The sequence below is a fragment of the Carcharodon carcharias genome, chromosome 8 (assembly GCF_017639515.1).
Source record: "Carcharodon carcharias isolate sCarCar2 chromosome 8, sCarCar2.pri, whole genome shotgun sequence".
In the NCBI taxonomy this organism is placed as follows: domain Eukaryota; kingdom Metazoa; phylum Chordata; class Chondrichthyes; order Lamniformes; family Lamnidae; genus Carcharodon; species Carcharodon carcharias.
The window spans coordinates 12,081,239-12,097,911 of NC_054474.1; the positions used below are offsets into that span (position 1 = coordinate 12,081,239).

A 16,673-nucleotide genomic window follows, 5' to 3' on the forward strand; every position below is an offset into this window, starting at 1 on the left:
ATATCAAGGCAGCATTTGACCGAGTGTGGCATCAAGGAGCCCTAGCAAAACTGGAGTCTATGGGAATAAGGGGGAAAACTCTGCTGGTTGGAGTCATGCCTAGCACAAAGGAAGATGGTTGTGGCTGTTGGAGGTCAGGCATCTCAGCTCCAGGACATCACTGCAGGAGTTCCTAAGGGTAGTGTCCGCGGCCCAACCATCGTCAGCTGCTTCATCAACGATATTCCTTCCATTGTGGGGTGTGGTGGCATTGTGATATTGTCACTGGGCTCGTATTGCAGAGAGCCAGGGTAATGCCCTGGAGACCTGGGTTCAAATCCCACCACAGCAGATGGTGAAATAATAAAAAAAATGAATTAAAAGTCTAATGATGACCCTGAAACTGTTGCCGATTGCTGTGAAAACCCACATGGTTCACTAATGTCCTTTAGGGAAGGAAATCTGCCACCCTGACCTGGTCTGGCCTACATGTGACTCCAGGCTCCCAACCACAGCAACGTGATCGGCTCTTAAAAATGCCCTCTGAACGAGGGCAATTAGGAACAGGCAATAAATGCTGGCTTAGCCAGCAAGACCCACATCCCATGAACGAATTATGAAAAAAACAAAGTCAGAAGTGGGGATGATTGCTGATGATTGCACAAAGTTCCCCACCATTCGTGACTCCTCAGACATTGAAGCAGTCCATGTCCAAATGCAGCAAAACCCGGACCGAATCCAGGCTTGGACTGACAAGTGGCAAGAAACATTCACACCACACAAGTGCCAGGCAATGACCATCTGCAACAAGAGAGAATTTAACCACTGCCCCATGACATTTAATAGCATTACCATCACTGAATCCCCACTATCAACATGAACTGGACTAGCTATATAAATACTGTGGCTATAAGAGCAGGTCAAAAGCTAGGAATTCTGTGGCGAATAACTGACCTCCTGACTCCCCAAAATTTGTCCAAGGACAGCCAAGGACAAGGCACAAGTCATGGGAGTGATAGAATACTTTCCATTTGCCTGGATGAGTGCAGTTCAAACAACACTCAAGAAGCTCAATACCATATAGGACAAAACAGCCTGCTTGATTGGCACCACATCCGCAAATATTCATCCCTCCCACCTCAGACAAACTGTGGCAGCAGTGCACCATCTACTGGATCTACTGTGCACGGCAGGATCTTGCCAAGGTTCTTTTGATCGCACCTTCCAAACCCACAACCTCTACCATCTAGAAGGGCAAGAACAGTGGGCACATTTGAACTCCACCACCTGCAAGTTCCCCTCCAAGCCACTCGCCATCCCGACTTGGAAATATATTGTCGTTCCTTCACTGTTGCTGGGTCAAAATCCTGGAACTTGTTCTCCAACAGCATTGTTGGTGTACCTACACCACAGAGACTGCAGTGATTCAAGAAGGCAGCTCACCACCAGCTTCTCAAGGGCAATTAGGGATGGGTGATAAATGCTGGCCTAGCCAGTGACACCCATATCATATGAATGAATTTTAAAAATCTAGGTGAAAAATGACCAAGGTCTATCTAGAACGATTTCTACCACCCTGGTAGCTGCACGAGATGCTAATAGAATTGATTAATCATAGCAATCAATGTCATCGATTAGCCTATATCAGACCCACATGAGATGGAGAAAGTCCCAGCGCTGGAAAGTTTTGGGGACCATGCTACACCCTCCATGTCAAGTTTGACTTTAGCTCAAAAATAAAATCAAAGCAGTGCGGATGCTGGAAATCTGAAATAAAAACAGCAAAATGCTGGAAAAACTCAACAGGTCTGACAGCATCTGTGGAGAGAGAAACAAAGTTAACATTTCGAGTCCGTATGACTCTTCTTTACAGTTAACTTTAGCTCTGTTTTTCTGTTAGACTTCAGTTCACACCAGAGGTCAATGTGCAGAGCCGATTTCTGGAAGCAGGCACTGCAGGTGAACAGAGACTTTGAGTCAGTGTAAAGACATTGTACAGTATGATGGAATACTCTCCACTTGCCTGGATGAATGCAGCTCTAACAATGCTCTAGAAGCTTGGCAGTATCCAGGACAAAACAGCCCACTTGATTAGCACCAGATCTACCACCTTCAACATTCATTCCCTCCACCACCAACGCACAGTGGCAGCAACATGTACCAGCTGCAAGATGCACAGCAGCAACTCACCCAAGCACCTTCGACAGCACCTTCCATACCGGCAACCTGGAATGGCAAGGGCAGCAGGGGCATGGGAACACCCCGACACAACATCCTGACTAGGAAATATATCACCATCCTTTCACTGTCGCTGGAACTCCCTCCCTAACAGCACTGTGGGTGTACCTACACCACTGCAGCGGTTCAAGAAGAAAGCTCACCACCACCTTCTCAAGGGCAATTAATGACAGGCAATAAATGCTGGCCCAGCCAGCGACACCCACATCCCATGAAAAGAAGTATTCCTAATAAACTACAGACAATTTTTTTTTAAAACAGAGTATGTCCAGGATAGAATCAGGTTATTGAGCTCAACTGGTCCACGGTGATGTCTATGCTCCATACAAGTCTCTTCCCACCCCTCTTCACTTCAACCTACGAGCATTTCCTTCAATTCCTTACTCCCTCACATGGTGCTTTCTAGTTTCCCCTTAAATGCATTCACGCTATTCGCTTCAATTACTCAAAGTGGGGTTGATAATAAGAAATAAAAAGATGCCAGATTATCGAATGTAAATATCTGCAGTCACATTCCGACGTAGGGTATTGGACTGCCCTGAATCAACTCAATCTACATTCCTAGCTTCTATTGCTTTCAAGATGCTTCTCCCTTTCTGCTTTATCTACTGAATTTAAGCTCCAGTTTCCTTTGTGCTGATTGAATGTTATAATATGATATACATTCAGAACATAAGAAATAGGAGGAGGAGGCCATATAGCCCGTCAAGCCTGCTCTATCAGTCAATACGATTGTGGCTGATCTTGGGCTTCAACTCCATTTTCCTGCCTGTTCCCCACATCCCTTAATTCTCCGACACCCCAAAAAATTTGTCTATCCCAGCCTTAAATGTATTCAACGATGGAGCATCCACAACCCTCTGGGGTAGAGAATTCCAAAGGTTCACAACACATTGAGTGAAGTAATTTTTCCTTACCTCAGTCCTAAATGATTGGCCCCTTATCCTGAGACTGGGCAGCATTTTAGACTCCCCGACCAGCAGAAACAATCTCTCAGCATCTACCCTATCAAATGTCTTCAAAACTTTGTAGGTTTCAATGAGATCACCTCTCATTCTTCTAAATTCCAGAGAATATAAGTCCAATTTACTCAGCCTATCATGGGACAACCCTCATTTCAGGGACCAATTTGGCGAACCTTCGCTGTACCATCTCCAATGCAAGTATATCCTTTCCTAAATGTGGAGACCAAAACTGCACACAGTATTCCAGACGTGGTCTCCCCAAAACCCTGTGCAGCTGGAGCAAGACTTCTTTATTCTTTATTGCTTGCTGCACCTGCATGCTAACTTTGAAGTCTCTTTGAACATTAACACTTACAAATTTCTCACCTTTTAAAAAATATTCTGGTTTTCTATTTTTACAAACAAAGTGGATAACTTCACACTTCCCTTCATTAAACTCCATCTGCCATCTTGTTGCCCACTCACTTAACCGGCCTATATCTCTTTGCAGCCTCTCCGTGACCTCCCCACAGCTTACCCTCCCAATTAGCTTGATATCATCAGCAAACTTAGATATATTAGTCTCTACCTCTTTATCTAAGTCATTAATATAGATTGTCAATAGCCAAGGCCCCAGCACTGATCCTTGTGGATCAATTAGGGATGACATGTTGGCCTTTATTGCGAGGGGATTGGAGTACAAGAATAAAGAAGTTCTGCTCCAATTGCACAGGGTTTTGCGGAGACCATGTCTGGAATACTGTGTGCACTGTTCACTGTTTGCCAACCTGAGAAAGCTCTATTTATGCCCACTCTGTTTCTTTCTGTTAACCAATCCTCTATCCATGTTAATATATTACCCCCAACTCTAGAAGCCCTTATTTTGCCGATCAACCTTTCGAGCCTATCAACCTCATCATACTGTGCAATGGGCAGTTGCTTCCACATTGAAGAACAAGATTTAATGTTATTGGAACAAATTAGAAACCAGTGCAGTGGCACAAATGAGTAAGAAAAGATAATGCATGCTGGTAAACTGAAACATAAACGAGAACTTTATGTTGCAGGAGACGACAATGTTCGGAAGTGAAGAGATTGGTTACAGAATTCTGAGTTGGAGACCTGGTGTAGAGTTATCGCCCTAATCACTAACGGGTTTTCAGGATAACAAGAATTATTCCAAAATGCTCTGCATTTGATATCATCTGGCAATGGCAGCTGGAGAAAGGCTGAATGGTTGATGTATGTAAAGGGAAACTGGATAAGTAAAGAAAGGATTATGTCAATAAGGATAGATGAAGCAAGGTGGGAGGAGGTTCATGCGGAACAAACACACCAGTAGAGATCAGTTGGGCTGAACGGCCTGGTTATGTGCTGTAAATATTACATCACTCTACTGGAGTTTTCTGAAGAGACATACATTCATTGTGGGCCCAGATACATACAGACCTGGCTGGGTGCTAACTTACGGGATGATCTTCTCTCCTGCTTCCTTGGCCTGCAGCATTTGGGACAGTGAATAGGCTGCGGCCTCCACCACAGCTCCATGAGGTGACTGAAAGAGACAGACAACTGCTTTAGGAACGCATTACATTTTCATACTGGCTCTTAGAAGAAATGGCCCAAGCTACCTGGCAATCAAAGCTTGAGGTTAAGACAGAAAGGAAAGTGCAGTCAGACATTAAGTTTTAAAGAGTATTTTGAAGGATGAGTGAAACACCGGGGCAGGCAGGATTAAAGGAGGAAAAAGCACTTGCATTTATATGGACCCGGAAAGACCCATAACAGTTTAAACAGAAATTCACGGTTATTAGCTGAAGGGATGACATTTTACATTTTAAAACTTTTATTGTATCAATGACTAAACATGAAACACTATAACTTAAACAGTATTAACTTTTCATAGGCAACTTACACTTTAAACAGAACAAAACTTGTCCCTTTCTACTTTTAATGACAACCGGAAACACCAATTTTGTTACGTCACTTGGTCTCTTAAGTAGACATTCACTGTCCTGGACCCACTCCAAAATGTTTTGCAGCTCCTAAGGGTTTACTTCTGTTCTTTTCCTTTCCCTGTTCCTGGGGATTCTCCCTCTAGTTTCCACTAGGTGAACCTTGTAGCCTTGCTTTAACTCCTTACAATCTAGATTTTCAAACTCTGATTGCAAGCTCCCACCTGCATTCCACTTGGTGAACAACAGAGTCGACATTTTCTCTGCTTAAGGTGAAGGCCTGGCTAACATCGATCTCCTGCTCTCCCCATCTTAGCTGGCTGTAGATCAGTCAAGACCAAAACTGCAACCCCACCTCTGTACGTGATAGCTGTAGGTTTATAGGGAAGCCTGTAACATGACCACAGAAGGCTGTGCTTATTTGTGCCACAACACCAAGGAAGCACTCCTTGCATACGTGCAGAGATAATTCAGCTGCAAAGAGTGAGAAATGCTTTTGTGTCTTATATCTCATTTTATCATTTGCAACTAGACAGAGAGCCTAAATCATGTTTCGAGATACAAACTGGAACCTGGTATTAAGAAGTAAATTAAAACAGAATATTAGGATTGGCTGTCCCCTAAAATGTTCTGTTCATTTGCAAGTCATTATTAAAATTCTCATCAGAAATACATCGGGGTATTGCTTTTTTAATAAGAATTTTTTGCAGATGATGTTAAAAAGACTGAGAAGCATCAAAATTTATTAGCTTACTCCATCTTGCATTATTTATTGTTTACCATTTTCTACAAACAAATGTATTCTTCGGTAACTGGGTTTTCCCGGGAAGTCCAAGTACACTTTTTATGATTCTTGTACTTGCGGCAAAGGCCTTTATTCACCACAATTCACCAGAGAAAAAATTTAAATAAAAGAAAATCATTGCCTAATGGGGGGCTGCAGCCCATAACTCTGGGACTAGGAAGCCAATTAACTATCAAATGAGCTAGCCAGGTTGTGCAGTAGTTGGGATTTGCCATAACATAGTCAGCACCTGCCACTGGCAGAAAGACGTCAGAATCAGTTGTGCATGACTCGGCAGCTGCAGTGCGGGCTGAGTGCACACGTGCATCTGTTCCTGTCGCATTTCTGGTGGGCAGCAGGCGTTACAGTGATCTGAAAATGGGTTCCTCCACCCTCCTCTCCATGGCAATGGGAAACACACTAGCTCTGTACCCAAGTAGAAAAAATAATCATAAAGGCAAAATACCGTGGATGCTGGAAATCTGAAACAAAAGCAAAAAATGCTGGAAGAACTCAACAGGTCTGACAGCATCTGTGGAGAGGAAGACAGAGCTCTAAAGAAGAGTTACACAGACTCGAAACGTTAACTCTGTCTTTCTCTCCACAGATGCCGTCAAACCTGCTGAGTTTTCCCAGAAATAATAATCGGCTATCTCCAATTACCACTGCTTTTCATCTTAGAAACAAAGGGACAGATTCCAGCACAACTATTTATCACTCAATGCCGATAACACCATTCTGGGTTTTAGGAGACTAAGGGTCTTTTGATTGTGGAATTAGCTCTCATTGTCCCTGGGTGTTAACATCTGGGACCTTCCTCTCAATAACACAATGCAAATCTCCTTTTGATCTCACAACTAAACTACCCAGATTACGACCTTGGGATGTCCAAAAGTGCCTTACAGTCATTGAAGTACTTTTAAAATATAATCAATGAAAAACGTTAGAGGTAATAGGTTTTACACAAATACAGAGGCGGGGAAGGGAGGGAGGGGAGAAGAACATCAAAATGGAAGTTAGAAGAGATTAGAAATGGCAAAAAGGCATGATGGAGCAAGGCAAAATGAGATAAGAGTGGGGCAAATGCTCCTTCAACAACACCTTCCAAACCCATGATCTCTACCACCTAGAACGCAAGGGCAGCAGATGCATGGGAACACCACCACCTGCAGGTTCCCCTCCAAGTCATACATCATCTGACTTGGAACTATATCACTGTTCCTTTACTGTCACTGGGTCAAAATCCAGGAACTCCCTCCCTAACAGCAATGTGGGTATGGACTAAGCGATTCAAGAAGCTCACTATCACCTTCCCAAGCGTAATTAGAGATGAACAATAAATGCTGGTCTAGCCAGCATCTTGCCACTCAACCTCACAGGAGCCAAGTTGTGCACAAACAACAAATGAAAGAAATATACTTTGCGTCATGTCAGTTTAGGGTACAACTTTGGCCAGAACATCTGGAGAACTCTCCTTAAATAGTCACATGGGATCTTTTACATCCATGATGAATGGACAGCTGGGGTTTCAGTTTAACATTTCACTGCAATTCGATCCCTTTTAGTACTCAGCCAACCAGAAAAGGCAACACCTCTGACAGTGCAGCATTCTATCAGTACAATGCACCCTCCAAACTTTTCATAGTGCATGAGCAATTTATTAAATGATGGCCCTTTAAAATTTTTTGCATGGTAACTTAAAGGGTCTGACTTGTACATGGCCTAAGTGGAAACTTTTGCACTACTGCATGGCCACACAGCTTAGAGGGAACATGGATCAGTGCCGCATGTAGTGTCAGCCTAAACGATGCATGAGACCATTGTAAAGGCTTGAACCCACAACCAATCAATCAATAGCTCAGTGGCACGACTACTATCAAATGAGTGTATAAATCCAATAGAGACCCATTCTGCAGGGTACAGATCCCCTTGTTACTCGTTTAACCAGAAAACAGGTGTTGTCAGCTGCTCAGTTGGCAACATTCTCAACTTGGTTATGGTTTCAAGTCCCACTCCAGAGGCTTGAGCACAAAATCTAGGCTGACACTCTCAGTGCGGTGCCCAGGAAGTGGTGCACGGTTGTAGGTGCTGTTTTTTGGATGAAACATTAAACCGAAGCCTAGTTTTCCCTTTCAAGTGAGCATAAAAGCTCCCACAGCAGTATTTCGATGGGGAAGTGGTCCTGGCCAATGTTTATTCTTCAATTATTGCTAAGAAACAGATTATCTAGGTCATTATCACATTGCTGTATGTGGGAGCTTGCCATGCTCAAATTGGCTGCCGTGTTTCCTACATTACAACAGTGGCTACACTTCAAAAAGCACTTATTTGGCAGTAAAGCACTTTGGGACATCCTGAGATTGTGAAAAGTGCTATCGAAATAAAGTCCCTTGCTTTCTTTTTAATGGCACTACTGTGGTGACAGCCCAATGTAATAGTTTCCAAACCTCTCCGCATGGGGGAAACCATCCGTGAAAACTGGGCTCCCTGTCTGAACTCTACTCATAAATGGATAGTTGACCAGAAAGGAAAGCAATGCAGTCTGGGCGGAATTCACTGACCAGAAGACAACAGAGTCAATGAAAATATACAGAAAAATATACAATGCAGTGTCTGTCAGGCACAGGGCTCACAAGATGGCCAGCCCCAAAGAGACTAAAATCAGATGGTCTATCAGCTCCCTCCCTTGCCCGAGTCTGTAAATACATGGCTAAATATTTCCATAATGCAGTACTGAATAAATTAATAGTTTCATTTGCAGTTATGCTAATGAGAATATCTCACCTGTAAACAGATCGCCAGAGCTTGGATCACACCTTGTACCAGAAGTTGATTCCGAACAGCTTCATTCTCCGCTGCCAGGTTCCCAAGAATGTACAGACACAGCTCCTGCAGCAGAGTGTTTCCAACAAAAAATAATTACTTTTTAATCAGAGAATTATCAGCACCAATATACTTTTCAAACATCAGCTCATAGACCAATAATGAATTCCGCCTCAGGCTCTCCGATGGATTACTTGGCAAATTTAATTCTCAGTATGATACTGAGCCAGGGTGCCCAGTTCATGCACTGGTCACATACCAGACCATGAAGTATCAGGTTAGATGTACCCAGGTTGGGATGTTCAGGAGGTATTGTGAGAACCAACATAGAGAACATAAGGAGTAGGTCATTCAGCACCTCAATTCATGCTCTGGAGTGGGACTTGAACCTGCCACATTCTGATTCAGAGACAAAAGCAGTACCCACTGAGCCACTGCTGACATCTGAAAATATCGTAAACAGCGTTCTGCAATCAATTGCTCACCGTGAACTTTGCACTCTGGCCCGAGAGGTACGTCAGGAGGTAGGGTGTTGCTGGCAAACAGACAAGTGAGATGCTTTGGTCATCGGAATGGGAAAGTTCAAGCAAACACCGTGTGGCCTCAAGCTGAACTGATGCCAGGTTGCTGGTGAAGAGGCTGATGAGGACATGGATACTGTTTTCAAACCTACATAGGGGCAGAAAACAACATGGGAGTTTTCCACTTTCAGAGAACCTTTGGTTTATCAGGTTAATAGACCGTACAGTTGCTCCAATTTTCTATGTGGATGAGGTACCCACCAGGTGTAGGATACACGTATTAAAGGAGTTGAATTCTTTCCCATTTCAACGATCCAGTTTAATTATCGCACATATCACAGGCCAGGAACAGTTGCAAAATACAGCTTTTTCCAATTTCACAAGAGGGCCCACTCAACAAGAAGCAGATTATTCCACTGGGCAGCCAGTAGCCTCAGACCATGAATAACAGTTTGGTGCTAATTTGTGCTATTTAAGGAAGAGTTTTGCGCTCTGAGCCCATCAATAACAACTTACACTTCTGGAGTGTTTTAATGTAGTAAAAAGTCCCAAAACACTTCACAGAAGTGATTATCAAACACAATCTAACACTGAGCCACAAAAGCTTAATCAAAGATGTTTGTTTTAAGGAGCATCTTAAAAGAGGAGAGAGATACAGAGGGAAGGGACAAAAATTTAGGGCTTAGGCATGGCTGCCAACAAGTAGCGCAGAGCAAACATCCAAAGAGGCTAGAATTGGAGGAGTGAAGAGATCTGAGTGTTGTATGAGGATGGAGTTAGGGGAGAGATGATACCCTGAAAGGATTTAAAAACATGAATGAAACTGGAAAAATTTGTATCCTAGAATGCTAGAGCACAGAAAGTGGCTAATCAGCCAGTCATACTCGTATCAACTCTTTGAAAGAGCTATCCACCCACTCAGAATTAAATTGAAAGCACGCAAACTCAGTGCATTTGGCTGCCTTAAGATCCTGGGCTGGTCCCACACTCTGTGGCTGGCTCAAGATTACCTGATTACCCCAGTAAAAACGCTCAGTTGTACGAAGATGACTGCTCACCAGCCCTTCTCAACCTAAATTGGCTGGGCAATAAATATGGCCTTGCCCTCATCAAGAGAGAACAAACTGAAAAAGGGGCCAGGAGATAGATGAAGAAATTGTAGTTAGGCGACCCTGCATCTGAGTGGACTGTCAGTGAAAGCAAAAATGCCATTTGACTGCCAGTACCTGACAAACATCTGCTGTGTCTCCTTCAGTTGGAGCATTTGACGTAGAGAGCGTAAAGCAGCGAGACGATCATCCGATCCACGCTGAATCCTCTGGAAAAGCTGCAAAACCTGTGGAAATTAGGCATACAAGACAAGTCAGATTGGACATGTTAGTGAGCAAGCTACACTTTCAAATTAAAAGCGCTCTCAAAATGTTTCTCAGGGACAAGGCTAGATACACACCAGGACTGATTGTCTCACCTCCTCCTTTGTCACCGACGTCTCTCTGATCTCCATTTCCTCTCCATCGCCCTGCAGACCCCTTGGCAATCTTTTGCTAACCAGCTGCTTTTCCTTGCGTGCTTTCCGCAGAGCTGTACATAGAAGGGAAATTCCAAATAATTTAAAGTCACGCGCTATGAAGGAGCTTAGCAAGAAATTTAGTAAAACAGTAATCTGGGGTCACGTTAAAAGCTTGCAGAGTAATTATGCAAGTTTATTTAACTTAAATGGCACCAACACAAGGGGAAGCATTTGCACTGTGCTAACAAACATCATGTATTGTGCTTAAGTAGTAGAGATAAGATAAAAGATGATAACTTCAAAGTACAAGAAGAATGTAGGAACAAAACGCAAATAGAAATTAAGTGAAAGATCAATTTACACATAGCACTTACAACACAGAAACAGGCCATTCAGCCCAACGATGATGTTCGTGATCCACACGAGTCTCCTATTCCATTTACTTCATTTAATCTTTAACTTAACCTATCCAGTTGTCCTTCATGTACTTGTTGAGCTTCCCCATAAATCCATCTATACGATTCACCTCAACTACTAGGGTAGCAACTTCCACATTCAAGCTGTGCTCTGGGTAAAGACGATTCTCCTCAACTCCCTATTGGATTTATTAGCAACTATTTTTCATTTATGTCTTGGTCTCACTCAAAAGTGAAAACATCTTCCCTGCGTCTACCCTATAAACCTTTTCCTAAAGCCTAACTAGACTTCTAACCTCATCCCTCAGTCTTCTCTTTGTAGAGCAGATATGATAAAAACCTCAAGAACTCTTGCTGAAAACAGAGACATGATGCCTAAGCGTTTCGTCTGGCACTCATCAGGACAAATGCAAGAATGCCAAATTTCAAAAGATCACTATAGGAGAAAAGGGTGCTGATTGGTTGGCAAATCAACTCTATTTTGCCGAGGCATTGCCATGGAAAAACAGCAGGGAACTACTGGCTCCTCAAGCCTCCACATAATTCCAAAAAGGCACAGCAATTGAACATTTTTCTTTTGTTGGCAGAGAACGGGTCCTTGCATAAGAATGCAAATTGCTTCAGGCAAGCACGAATGAGCCATCTTATGGGCACGACTGATTATCTTAAATAGGTTTTTAGTGTAGCTATATGCGCACTCAGGATTGTTCAGCGAGTGCTGCAAGACCACTGAAACACAACTAAATGCAGATATTTTGTTATAGGTTTTTCAAGTACGGGCTTGAACGAATGTTGTTTGATTCAATCAGTCAAGCATTGGGATGTATGGCCTATGTACCTGGCATCGCGCCTACACTGAAATTCATTCAAGATATTGCAATACGAGTTTGGAATAATAATCTTGAGGTTCTTCAAAATGTAACAAGCTGCTAGGATGGAAGAGTTTGGAGGAGCAGACTCCTTAAAATACATGTCACTTCAGGAGCCTTACAGCCATCAACCTTCATGTTCTTTGAATCTTAACAGCTGAGTAGGCCATCATCCAACTGGCTGCTCCATCCGGTTCCTCTTCACTAATTGCTTTTCGCTAAATAGGTTTAGTTCATCACAGGTGAAGGTGTAACATTGGAACAGATAAAGTGATGAGGTAAGAGCATCCCACAAGGATTGTATTACACACTACGGCAAACTGGATTGAAGTAAAGTTTACTGAATAGCCCATTGGCACCAATTGTTTAATCTCTAGCATGGACAGCCATGGCTAGCAGGCCCTGAGAATTCCCTGTCTAAAGCTCTCTATCTTACACTTTCCTACTTCAAGACACTCCTTGAATCTCATCTTTTGGCAAAACATTTTGCCACTTGTCCCAATATCTCCTTAAGCCACTGAGTTCCAGATTGTTTCATAATTGTCCCTGTGAAGCATCTTGGGTCAATACCATGTTAAAGGTGCTGCAAATATGCAAGTTGTTGCTGATGTTATTATGAAGAAACTGGAAGATAGTCACAGATTTGTAGAGAGGAGTTTGGAATCCTTTGCATTGATGTAACAGACAACATTCTGAGAGTAAATATAGCCCTCAGCAAGAACAGATTCACAGAAACTGTGTGGACGTTTAACACTCCCACCATTGAGATAAATAAGAACCTTAATGCTTAGCTCTCCTGAAACCAAGTGAGCGACAATCACCAAGAAGTTCCAAAACCGTAATATTATTTTGCTGGAGCCTGCGGTGAGTTCAGCAAATGGATATAAAGAAAGACCCCCTCCCAACACACAGGGAGAACCGAGACCCCCTCCCAACACACAGGGAGAACCGAGACCCCCTCCCAACACACAGGGAGAACCGAGACCCCCTCCCAACACACAGGGAGAACCGAGACCCCCTCCCAACACACAGGGAGAACCGAGACCCCCTCCCAACACACAGGGAGAACCGAGACCCCCTCCCAACACACAGGGAGAACCGAGACCCCCTCCCAACACACAGGGAGAACCGAGACCCCCTCCCAACACACAGGGAGAACCGAGACCCCCTCCCAACACACAGGGAGAACCGAGACCCCCTCCCAACACACAGGGAGAACCGAGACCCCCTCCCAACACACAGGGAGAACCCCAGACCCCCTCCCAACACACAGGGAGAACCGAGACCCCCTCCCAACACACAGGGAGAACCGAGACCCCCTCCCAACACACAGGGAGAACCGAGACCCCCTCCCAACACACAGGGAGAACCGAGACCCCCTCCCAACACACAGGGAGAACCCCAGACCCCCTCCCAACACACAGGGAGAACCGAGACCCCCTCCCAACACACAGGGAGAACCGAGACCCCCTCCCAACACACAGGGAGAACCGAGACCCCTCCCAACACACAGGGAGAACCGAGACCCCCTCCCAACACACAGGGAGAACCGAGACCCCCTCCCAACACACAGGGAGAACCGAGACCCCCTCCCAACACACAGGGAGAACCCAGACCCCCTCCCAACACACAGGGAGAACCCAGACCCCCTCCCAACACACAGGGAGAACCCAGACCCCCTCCCAACACACAGGGAGAACCCAGACCCCCTCCCAACACACAGGGAGAACCCAGACCCCCTCCCAACACACAGGGAGAACCGAGACTCCCTCCCAACACACAGGGAGAACCGAGACCCCTCCCAACACACAGGGAGAACCAAGACCCCTTCCTAACACACAGGGAGAACCGAGACCCCTTCCTAACACACAGGGAGAACCGAGACCCCCTCCCCCCATTACACAGGGAGAAGGACACCCACCCCCCACTCAGTGAGGGAGCGGGGGTCCGGCTGGTGACTCCCCGGGCACGGGCACCGCCTCCTCCTCCTCCTCCTCACCCCTCTCCTGCTGCCGTCTCCTGGCTTTAATCTCCTCCACGCCGCACGCTCGGTTTCGGCTCCGGACCTCGGCTCCTCTCCCCCGGATCATGTCCGCGTTATCCGGGCGCCCCGAACCCGCTCCTCACACTCACACCAAACGCGGAGCCAGGCCACCGGCGCCGCCTTCCTCCCGCTCCCGTCGCTCTCTAATCGTCGCGCAGTGATGACGCAGACCCTCCTGGCACAGCGCCACCCGCAGCCCGGGAGGCTCCGTTGCAGGTCAGTGCCGCTACTGACGGTTACCTACTGCATTTGCAAAGCGCCTATAACATAGTACAGTGGCCCCATTAGTTTTGCAGAGTACAGCTAAATAAAAGAGCTGGTATTAGGACAGGTTTTAGACAGTGACTTTGAAAAATAAAAGATTTGCATTCTGTCATGCCTTGGATGGCAAAGCATTCCACCATCAATGAATTGCTTTTGAAGTGCATGTGGTAATGTTGGAAGTGGCAGCCAATTTGTGCACAGCAAGCTCCCACAAACTGTAATGTGATAATGACATAATGTGATAGTTGTTTTCATGATGTTAATTGAGGAATGAATATTGGCCAGGACACCAGGGATAAATCCCCTGCACTTTTTTTCCAAACAGTGCCATTGGGTCTTTCACACATGCTTCAGAGGGTCAACAGGCTTTTAACATCTCACCCATAAGACAGAACCTCCAATACTCACCCCAAACTGCACTGGAATGTTAGCTTTGACATTTGGTGCTGAAGTGCTGGAGTGGGAACTGAAGCACAACCTTATACCTCAGATGCAAGAGTATGGTCAACTCAGAGGAAAATGGAGAAGTGGAAAGATTTAAGGAGAAAGCCATGGCAGCTGAAGGCACGCGGTTATAATTGGGAACGCTCAAGAGGCCAGAATTTAGAGGTGCTCAGATATTTTGGAACGTTGTGGGGCTGAAGGAGGTTACAAAGATAAGGAAGGCGAGGCCATGGGGAATTTGAAACTAAGTAAGAGAATTTTAAAAGTCCCAATTGGGTAGTGGCTAAACAAGCCTTTTTTTAACCCCACCTCCAATGTTTTTATAATCAGCAAACAAATGAAATGTAACTTAATTTATCTGATGAAAATTTAAAAATACATTTTTTTAATGGCCCAATGATTGTTCCCTCAGGTTATATGCTTGCAGTTATGTCCTGGAGATTCAGCTTTATTTCCTGGAGACCCCAGAACAAAGCTGGAGAGTTTGCGATCCTCACCACACTTCAGGAGCGCTCCCCACAAAGTTTCCTTTTCCCTTCAAAATCAATTAAAGTTGATCGATGGAAAGTTGTGGGGAAGCATGGCTGGAATTTTCTGATTTACGCGCCCATTGTATGAGACTACAGACCGGGAGTGCATCCAAAGAGGCTGAACCACGGGGCAATGCATGCGTCAGAAGGTCGTGGGTTTAAGCCCTACTTCAGAGCGCAATCTAGATTGATACTGCCAGTACTGAGGATCTACTCCCACTGTCAAAATGGCATGCTTCACTCAAGATTCATGTCATGAATCAGCCAAAGTTCTTCAAGTTGTATTGTTTCTGCATGGCAGACGCTGAGAGTACACAGCCAGTAACAGGAAGTTGGATTTTTGAAAATTTATGCTGGAGCGCAAAAGCTATTTTTTCTGAAAGCAATCTATTAATGTCTTTGTTATTAAAAAAAATGAATTATCCTGATGATATTGGGAAACAAAATGTTGAGTATTGCTGAAAAAAGGAGGCATTTTTTGTTGTAGCTTTTTGTCTTGCGCTCATCAGGACAACTCACAAGAAAATACCAATGTCAGGGGAAACAACATATTTATACTGTATGAGAAGAGAATGCTGATTGGATGGCAAGTAGACTCTGATTGGCAGAGGCATTGCCTTGGAAAATGCACCAGTTCACTGAATCACAGAATTTTAACAGCACAGAAGGAGGCGATTCGGCCCATCGTGACTGCACTGGCTCTCCATATGAGCATTATGACCTAATGCCATTGTCCTGCCTTTTCCCCATACCCCTGCACCTTGTTTCTATTCAAATAATCACCTGATGCCCTCTTGAATGTAGGTTGAACCTGCCTCCGCCACATTTCCAGGCAATGCATTCCAGACCCGAACCACACTTTGTGTGAAAAAGTTTTTTCTCACTTAACATTTGCTTATTTTGCAAATCACTTTAAATCTGTGCCCTCTCATTCTTGATCCTTTTTTGAGCAGGAGCAGCTTCTCCCTATCTACTTTGTCCAGCCTCCTCATCATTTTGAACATCTCTATCAAATCTCCTCTTAGCCTTCTTCTCTCCAAGGAGAACAGCCCCAACTTCTCCAATCTATCCTCATAACTGAAGTTTCTCATTCCTGGAATCATTCTTGTAAACCTCTTCTGCATTCTCTCCAATGCGTTCACATCCTTCCTATAGTTTAGCGCCCAGAACTGTACACAATACTCCAGGTGATGTCTAACGAATGTCTTATATAGATTCAGCATTACCTCCTGCTCTTGTACTCGATGCCCCTATTCATAAAGCCCACGATACTGTTTGCTTTATTAACTGCTCTCTCCACCTGTCCTGCCACCTTCAATGATCTATGCGCATATACACTCAGGTTTTTCTGC

The 16,673-nt window shown here is 44.6% G+C and overlaps 1 protein-coding gene across 11 annotated transcripts in view; it reads right to left on the reverse strand.

Moving 5' to 3' along the window:
• Positions 1–14,219, reverse strand: part of tmco6 (transmembrane and coiled-coil domains 6) — a 49,668-nt gene extending 35,449 nt beyond the window's left edge. For all 11 annotated transcript variants that reach the window (XR_005943843.1, XR_005943840.1, XR_005943841.1 and 8 more), the window contains exons 1-6: positions 14,039–14,219; positions 10,713–10,825; positions 10,471–10,580; positions 9,209–9,392; positions 8,685–8,789; positions 4,631–4,716 (exon numbers count right to left, since the gene is read on the reverse strand). Coding sequence is in view for 7 of the 11 variants with exons in the window: in XM_041194075.1 (XP_041050009.1) it covers positions 4,631–4,716; positions 8,685–8,789; positions 9,209–9,392; positions 10,471–10,580; positions 10,713–10,825; positions 14,039–14,129 (689 nt within the window). In the remaining 4 variants the exon portion in view is untranslated. The remainder of the gene's footprint in view (positions 1–4,630; positions 4,717–8,684; positions 8,790–9,208; positions 9,393–10,470; positions 10,581–10,712; positions 10,826–14,038) is intronic.
• Positions 14,220–16,673: the final 2,454 nt, after the last annotated feature.